The sequence below is a fragment of the Nothoprocta perdicaria genome, unplaced genomic scaffold (assembly GCF_003342845.1).
Source record: "Nothoprocta perdicaria isolate Ctin4 unplaced genomic scaffold, notPer1 scaffold_75, whole genome shotgun sequence".
In the NCBI taxonomy this organism is placed as follows: Eukaryota; Metazoa; Chordata; class Aves; order Tinamiformes; family Tinamidae; genus Nothoprocta; species Nothoprocta perdicaria.
The window spans coordinates 941,326-950,097 of NW_020456032.1; the positions used below are offsets into that span (position 1 = coordinate 941,326).

Here is an 8,772-nt window from a genome sequence, read left to right on the forward strand (position 1 = left end):
GGGTCTTTGCTGGGCACTCATGGGTCTTTGCTGGGCACTCATGGGTCTTTGCACTCGATGGGTCTTTGCCAGGCACTCATGGGTCTTTGCTGGGCGCTCATGGGTCTTTGCTGGGTGCTGGATGGGTTTTCGCTTTCCTGGCACGGCCAGACTGGATCAGCATCACTGGCAGGGCAGCCCTCACAGCGAGCACATTCCTCGCCTCGACAGGGCATTACAGAAACATCTGCAGTGCAGCGGCAGCACCTTCTGCTGCGAGGGAGCTGGCTGAGTACAAAGTGAGCCACATTCTTGCATTGATTAGATTAGTGCAGATATCCAAACGTTTCCAGCAGTACAGGAAATGGTCTCTGTGCTGCTGGAGCTCCACCAGATACCGGCTCGAGTTTCCGCTTCGCCTTGACGCCCTCACACACATGCGCTGGGTCCCCCCGGCCCCGTAACCTCCTGCCTCTTTGATGTGGTGGTAGCCACCACGGCTTGCGAAATAGCCCGGCGTCGCTTCGTAGAAATCGCAAGGAAAGAAGCTCTGCCGTCAGGGCTTTAAAAGGCAAATGATCTTCAAAGCCTTTCCGAGAGCTTTGAATCCGCAGCGTACGGCGCTGCCGGCGCGGCCCGTATCTAAACATATTTTGCATCGTGCCCGCGAGCGTGGGGGTGCCTGCTGCAGAGATAGCCCAGCAGGAGTGTTGGAGAGAGCCGTATTCCTGCCTAATGACAACAATCTCCCGGGGTTACTGATGTCTCTTGGGCCTTTGGACCATTTGGCCACTCCATTTTAAAATTTTATTTATTTATTTATTGTTGATTTAAATATAAGCTATTTATTAACCGTGTTAATCCTCTGGGCCCTTGCTAACTCTCACCCTTTGCCTGCAGCTCCCTGCCGACCATGCAGTGACACCGAAGTCCTCTTGGCTGTCTGCACTAGCGATTTTGGTGAGTTGTGTCTCTTTGTTCTTGCTCCTGCTCTGCTGCCTCTCCTGCCTGGGCCTTCTGCTGCCAAACCTCCACGAACAGTGTGAGACACCTGGGAATTCACCAGCAGGGAATGCTGCCCAAGGAGGACGTGTGCCCGGGATGGGGGCAGAAGGGATTTGTTGGACGTGGTGTGAGGGACATCAACATGGGGCACGTCCCCGGAGCGGACAACGAATGACACCCCGGGAGCAGGAGGTCAAAGACTTCTTGGGGGCATCTAGCAAAGGCCTTTACTTGCTGCCCTAAAACGGGCTGCTGACAAAAGATCAAAAGTTCAAATAGTTCTCCATGCTTCCCTTTTTGAAGGGGAAATTAATACTGGCTGCTCCTCGGGCTGCAGAACAGAAAGTACGTTGTCAGAGAGCTCGGAGCGCGGATCTTGTTGCTAAAACTCTCCATTGTGCTGTTCTCTGCTGCAGTTATTTTTGTATTTAAATTTAATATGCAAGTGCCCTTTGCTGGGCTCATGTTGGAGGTCACAAATAGAAGCCTAAGTCTGGGAGTTATAGGGATGAAAGCCAGGCGTGTTGTAGGGAAATCTCTTCCCCTTCAAGCTCCTTGGTTGCATGGGGTTGAGTTTGGACCCAGCCCTTCCTGCATGGTTTTGGGTGACCCTTCCTGATGCCCTTTTCTCTGTTTCCAGTTATCAGAGGCTCTATTCAAGACGTGACCAACGAGGAAGAGGAGCAAGAATCCATAATACATGTTGGCGTGAGCAGACTTTACAGGCAGAAGAGCAAAGTCTTTCAGCTCACTGGGGAAAGTGGGAACTGGCGAGGACAAATAAAGACCCTGCTGGAGTGTGGGGTGAGACCAGGAGACGGAGATTTCCTCTTCACGGGACGCATGCACTTTGGGGAAGCCAGGTTAGGCTGTGCCCCTCGTTTCAGAGACTTCCAAAGGATGTACAAAGAGGCGAAAGACAAAGGGCTAAACCCGTGCGAAATTGGCCCAGATTGAAGCCCCCTGTTTGGCTGAAGATCGCTTTTTTTTTTTTAGCATTTGGCCAGGAATATTTCCTTTTCCTGGCCCTGGTGAATACTCCGAACAAAATCAGTAACTGAAAGCATGGACAGATCTGGAGTGCGGACTGAGCCCCGCAGGACACACCGGGAGCCTGCGGGCTCTTACACTAATGGAAGCAACAGAGGTACGAGCTCAGAAGGCTGCCAAGCAAGCAAGGCGAGATTTTTAACCAATCTTGCCCTTACGAATTAAGTTATTATATTTTTTTAGTGTCTTCCGTAGGAAAACAAACCAAGAAAACTCCCATGTCTTAATTAAAAAAAAAAAAAGAGAGAGAAAACCCAAATGCAAGCCGACATGCCTTTGTATCTTTTTAATACTAATTTCTTTTTAAAAAAAAAAAAAAAGTCTTAAGCTGATGTAGCATTTGGTATGGTGTATTCTGTATAAATGGCCAACAATGTGATAGAGCACGGTAAACCATCGGAGCATTGATGCTTTGTAAAAAGCTTGGTGTACAATTCAAAGTTGTTTCTTATGACAGAAATTTATGGAGCCAAACTCGTGTGTGTGTGTCCTTTTTTTTTATTTGGAAGAATGTACAATTGCCGCTTGCAGTTTTTTGTGCAGGCTGGCAAATTCCTTCCATTCCAGAGCAATAAAGGCCTCTGGATTAGACATGTGCTGTTTAAAATCTTTATTTTTGCTTTATTGTTAGGCCTGCCTCTGCTAGACCAGATGTGCTCATAGATCAATTCTGGGCCGCTCACTTATTTTGTGGCTTCCCCGAGCGGGAACCGAGTTCCTGTGAGGCATTGGGAACCGCAATATTTTTCAAAGGGGAAGCGGGATCTATTTTTGGAGCTTTTTAGACACGTGTCCAGGCAAGGCTCTAAGTGCTCTGCACTCCGATGCCTATGGGGTTATTCTGGGAGCGGATCCAAAGAACCGGTCCCCCCATTTACTGGTGCTGGCTGGCAGCAACGTGGGAGGCAGATGCTCCTACCGGCCGGTGGCTCCAGGGACAGGCCAGGCTCAGTCCTAGGCCAGGCTCAGTCCTAGCCCCTGCCTATGCGAAACGAGGGAGACATCAGCAGGCAGTGTCCCATGGCCGGCACAGGAGCAATCCCATCATTCCTTATAAACTGCAATAAATTACTTTAATTGCCCTTTCCCAGTGCTACCACGACTTCTGAACCTCTGCTCGTTTCTTCTTCAGCACATCCCACCACCTCCCGCTTTTACTTAGGCCATCATCTTCTTTAAGGAAAAAAAAGCAACTCAGTGACTTTTTTTCCTCCCTGTGTAGTTTTTGTTTCTGAAGCTCGGAGCAGGGATCAGCTCTGTGCTGCTCAGGGAGGCTGCTTGGGAGGGACTTGGAGACTGAGGTTGTGTGGGTGCAGGAAGCCCTGAAAAGGAGGGGACAGAGATGGACTGCGAGATTAGGGGCTAAATAAACAGGGTCCTATCAAAATACTGACCTGGTGTGAGACAACATCTGAAGCTGTTTACAGAGATTTCTCCCAGCAAAGCTTTTCCTATGGGCTGCTGGAAAAGCAGAGTTTCTCTCAGCCCATGCTGAGAAGACCCTAAGAGACTTCAGAAGACCATGACTACTTGTGCAAAGGCCTCAGAAGCTGTTAATATTTAGCACTGGTCTGTCTGCTGTCTGAAGGCACCATCAGCACTTTGACCCTGGCTGCCTCGCGGCCGCCTGTAAAGCAGAGCCTTATTCTGCACCTCTCAAAGCTGCCCGTGTTCTGCTTTGGCTTTCGAGAGAAATGGGTCAGTGCTGGTGGATGGGCTGATTTGTTAATTCTTTGTCTCCAGTCTGCCCCAACTCTTGTCCTTCTGGGCGATCCCCTTGCATGGGATCCCTACCCGGCTGGGCTCTACACCAGGTTTGGGATGTGAGCCCAGCCCTGCTGTAGACAACTGAAAATGATCTGTGATTTGGCACTGCGGTAACCCCTGAGTAAGTCTAAGGGGGTGTTTCAGAAGCCCCAAATCTAACCTCTCCGCTGTTGTGTTCCTAAGCCCTTTCCAGCACAGAGCGGCTGTTGGCAGGATGTGGCGGGGAGAACAACATGTTCCTGGAATTGTCTCCAACCTGCCCACTCTCCTCTTCCTATGTGACACTGTGGGAGAGAGGGGAAGAGGCAGAATTAAATGTTCAGCCAGTATTTATGAGGGCAGCGCCAGCAAAATACAAGCAGCTGGGGCAGCTCTGCCCTTGCAGCTCTGGCCGCGCTTTCATTTTCCATGGCAGCTTAACGTGCGTGCAGACCTTTTGTTTTTTTAATGCCCTTTGAACCATGCTCGAAGCCAAGCCCCGCTCTGCTCGCTTGCTTTGCGCCAGTGCCTGCGCGCTGTGCGAGGAGGAGCAGGGCTCTGCCCTGCGCGGCGGCAGCGCCCGTGGCCCCGCTGCTCTGGCTGGCTCTCCCGGCGAGGCTGCCGGCGTCCTGCGAGCTCACCTCAAGCTCGTGGCGCGGGAGGAAGTGCTGCACTGCCTGCTCTGCCCCAGCTCGGCAACAACCTGCTGAGCTCTGCTGCAAGGGCCCTCCGGAGCTGCCGCGTGTCCATCACGCTAATGGGGCTTGCCTAAAAGAAATTACAGGGCTCCAGAGGGAGCGGCTGCATGAGCAATAACTTGGATCAGAGCCTGGTTCTTTAATCGAAGCGGCGTTAGGATCTCGCTCTGCAACCTTTTCTTCCTCCCGCCCTTCTCCTTGGCTCGAGCGGGGCTTGCTGCAGCGCCGCAGGTTGCCCAATGTGCATCATCCCCAGTGGATCATCAGTAATGGCAGGATTCGCTGCCAGCTGCAGGGCCTGGTGCCACGGCTCTCAATAGCTACGTGTCTGCACCTCGTGCACAAGAAGGGTAAGGAAAGGATCACACCCACTGTCTTAAAATCCAGTTGCAAAATACTCACCCGCAAGACTTTGAAGCATAATTACAGCTTGACCTATATGGCAGAGGAGTGGCAGTAGAAAGGATAGATTAAAGATGACCAACTTTGCTCACATGTGCTGACTCTAATGAGCAGCAAACAACACACTGATGTAGCATTATGTGAGGACTTGCTTGTTGCCACCTTAATGAAAAAGCCTGGCTGAAGGTGAGCCAGGACGGTTCTACCATCAGAGCAGAGCAGGTGCTTGCAAAGCATTGCTTTTCTTGACCTTTTCTGAAGATCAGAGGTTTCCTCTGGATACCTAATTAGCATAATTCAATTCCTCTTAAAACCAACTGAGTTTGACTTATCTTTTCCTAAGAAAGCAGAACTAATGAACTTGAATTGCGTTCATTAGAGTTTCCTTCGGTTGGGCAATGCTACCTAAAAATAGGCACAAGGGATCTGCTGTGCTTTTGCTTCTTAGCTCTGGCAAGTGTGTGGTTTGGGTTATTAGTGAAAATACTTTCCATGGTAACCCTCTGCTACCCTTTCTTTCCATACAGCATCAGTAATGAGCCTCTTGATGAACATGTTCACCTGTGGGCTAAGGGATATGCTGAACTTACTGCAAGTGACAAAGAAGTAGGTTGAGAAACTCACGTGGGTGTCTGCGCTGGGCTATTTGAGGTATATCAGATCCCGCCCGCCTGTAGGAAAGTTTGCCCTCTTTCATCCTGCGGAGAGACAGGATCATTTTTTTCTCCAAGAAGCATGACCTCAGCGGGCACTTGCCTTTGGATGATTTAGAGGATCTTGAGTAGAACACCTGTCTGCCCATGCTAAAGAGGGCATTTTTCTCCAGCTTTGTTGACACCTTTTGCCCCTTGCATCCATGCTACAGACACGCTACAGACACCTCCTGCCACGCTCCTTGATGGAGGACAGTCCCCTCTAGGCTGTGCTGGAGGGAGCCCAGTACAACCAGCTGTTAAGATCACAGACATGAGCAAGGTGCTTTTCGGGAAGCTCTTTCCTGTTGCCACACTCCAGCTCCAGTCCAGTGCCCGTGGTGGTGATTCGTTCCCCTACCCGGAACCACTGATGTTACGTGACCATCAAGGCACTGGTTCTCTTTTCCCAGAGGGAATTGCCAGTGCACTTTGTCACCAGCAGGGCTGGGCCTGTGCTGTGCAGGTGAAGTGGACTACACTGATTTACCATGTCTACCATATGCTTGGTCACACACTGGCCTGGTGCTTAGAGCAACAGCTTCTCCACGGAGAGGGACCTGGGAGTCCTGGTTGACACCAAGTTAACCATGAAGCACCAGAGCCCTCGTGGCCAAGGAAGCCAATGGGCTCCTGGCTGCATCAGGAGGACGTTGGCAGCAGGTCAAGGGAGGGGATCCTGCCCCTCTGCTCAGCTCTGGGGAGGCCAAACCTGGAGCACTGGGGGCAGCTCTGGGCTCCCCAGGACAAGAGGGATGGGGAGCTGCTAGAGAGGGGCCAGCGCAGAGCGAGAGAGATGAGGAAGGGACTGGAGCATCCAACATATCTATCCATCTGTCCATCTACCTGGAGAAGAGAAGACTGAGAGGGGATCTGCTCAATGTGTATAAATACCTGAGGGGAGAATGGAGGGAGGAAGGCACCAAACTCTGCTCAGTGGTGGCAAGACAAGGAGCAATGGGACAAGCTGAACCCCAGGCAGCTCCATCTCCATGTGGGGAAGAGCTTCTTTGGTGTGAGGGTGCCCGAGCCCTGGCCCAGGCTGCCCAGGGAGGCTGGGGAGGCTCCTGCTCTGGAGATCTCCCCAATCTGCTGGGATGGGACCTGGTGCCCCGTGCTCTGGGTGTCCCTGCTGGAGCAAGGGCTGGGCTGGGCGATCCCTAGGGGTCCCTTCCAACCTCAGCCATTCTGTGATTCTCTTTTCTCTGAGATGTTGGGGGAGGACACTGGAATTGGGAGAACACAGGATTCAAGAAGATATAGTACATTTAGATTGCTGCAACCTTTGTGTGTGTGAGGCTTGGGCTCTTTAGCCTGCATGGGATTGCTGCTCCCCTCACGGCTCTTTGAATGTGACATATTAGCAGCAGCATTACAGTAGACACATTGCTGGCACCTTCAAAAGTAGCATCAGTTTCTTCTTTTTCACGGTAGCAAGGGCCTCTGCCACTTGAAATGAGAGGAAAAAAAAGTGATGTGAAGTGAGTCAGCTCAGCCGAAGCCAGGAGAGGTGATGGTGCTCTTACATCCAGCTCCTCTGGGCATCCAGGAGTGCTGCTCCTCCCAGCAGAAGGGTGTGCTCCCAAAGCCACGCTGCAAAGCTGCAGGTCTATCCTGCGTCTCTCTCCTTTGAAGTGCAACGTGGTTTGTTATGAGCTCGGAGCCTGACTAGCTGACATGATGCAATACCCTCTGAAAGAGATAGGAGCTTTCCTTCTGCTCCTCATGAGCTTAATTAGAAGACACTTACTTCCGGAACTGGAAAAGTCTCTTAGTCTCTTTGTGGTGTTCATCAGAGATGCCAATTGAAAGGTTGTGCAGGAACCAGCTATTGCAAAAGACACCACATTGAAAAATCAAAATGTTTATCAAACAAAACAGAAAAAAATATCAGGAGGGACATCTGCAAGCCTCTGAGAAGGATGAGAAGCAACATAGAGCTGAGACGTGTGTGCAGAAAAGGCAGCAGCAGGACTGGGGCCCAGGGAAGTGAACAGCTGGGGTGAGGCCTTGCAGGAGGGATCTCCTCCCGCTCCTTCCTTGCCTTACCTTGATTCTCACTGGTGCCTTAACCTGCGTTGTGGGTAAGGAAGAGCTGAGGTGATAGTCTGGGGGCTGAAGCCAGAAAGACTCTTTTTCCACTGTCTCTTCTGTTTCACCATTAGCTGCCCTCTTGGAGCCTGACTGAAAGTCATCCAGGGAAGAGTGACTGTGAGCGCTCTCCTCCTCATTACCAACAGGGAGATACTGGGAGACAGTGAGAACAAAACAGCCTTCTGGAGTTCATTTTGGAGGGTCACATCCCCCTACTTCAGAGTCAAGCACCAAGCTTACCCCAGGCAGCATTTGGAAACCTCAGGCCGAGCCCTCCCAAACATGGCAAAGCCATCAGACACGGTTACTCGCAATGGCTCCTCATGTCCCTCCTCGGCCCTGCGCCCGCCCTGCGTATCGGAGCACAGCGCGACAGCGAGGCCCACGTGAGGCTCCGAGCGCATCTGCCAGTAGCGTGGGCTGGTCTTCACTGCCGTTGGCACCTCACTTGAGCATCAGGGTTTGTGGCTGACGCGGCTTTGTGTAGGTGTCCTGAGGCCGAGCAGTTATTTAGGAGTGAAGAGATTTCTTTTGGCCCCTTGGGATTAGGATCATTCACAAAGACATCCAGGTAGATCTAAGTGTGAAACATGTGGCAAGGAGAAAACAAGGGTTTTAAGTAGTGCTGGTTTTAAATAGTCACCTCACCTGTTCAAAAGCTAAAGAAATACATTTCATGTTTTATTTCTTTCCCCACTCCCTGCTCAGAAGGAGATACAGAACTTCCAGCTATAATAAACTGGAGGAAACTGTGGCAAGCAGTCTTTGCACGCATGGGGATTTGCAAAGCCTCAAAGAGGCCCAGCGAACAGGAGAAGTTTAGAAGAGCCGCAGAGGCAGCGTCTAATGTGGTCGAGTCTGTCTGTTCGTGGCTGTGCAACGAAGCAATGAGCTCTCAATTTGGATGAGGTCTGAGATGAGCGACCAGCCAGATCATGAGCATGGGGCACAGCTGGTGACTGCCACGACCCACAAATGGGGCTGCAGAGTCTTGAGGCAGCCAAAGTCTCCTGATGGCATTTGCTCTCTTTCTCCAGCTGAACTGTGTTGCAGCTGAGATTGCAGTACAGGTAGCGTATAAAAGGGTTCATGGCCCCTCTCAGAAC

The 8,772-nt window shown here is 51.3% G+C and overlaps 1 protein-coding gene across 1 annotated transcript in view; it reads left to right on the plus strand.

Moving 5' to 3' along the window:
* Positions 1-2,477, plus strand: part of METRNL (meteorin like, glial cell differentiation regulator) — a 22,689-nt gene extending 20,212 nt beyond the window's left edge. Inside the window, exons 3-4 of the mRNA XM_026051450.1 lie at positions 880-939; positions 1,625-2,477. Coding sequence (XP_025907235.1) covers positions 880-939; positions 1,625-1,941 — 377 coding nt within the window. The 3' untranslated portion in view covers positions 1,942-2,477. The remainder of the gene's footprint in view (positions 1-879; positions 940-1,624) is intronic.
* The last annotated feature ends 6,295 nt before the right edge of the window (positions 2,478-8,772 follow it).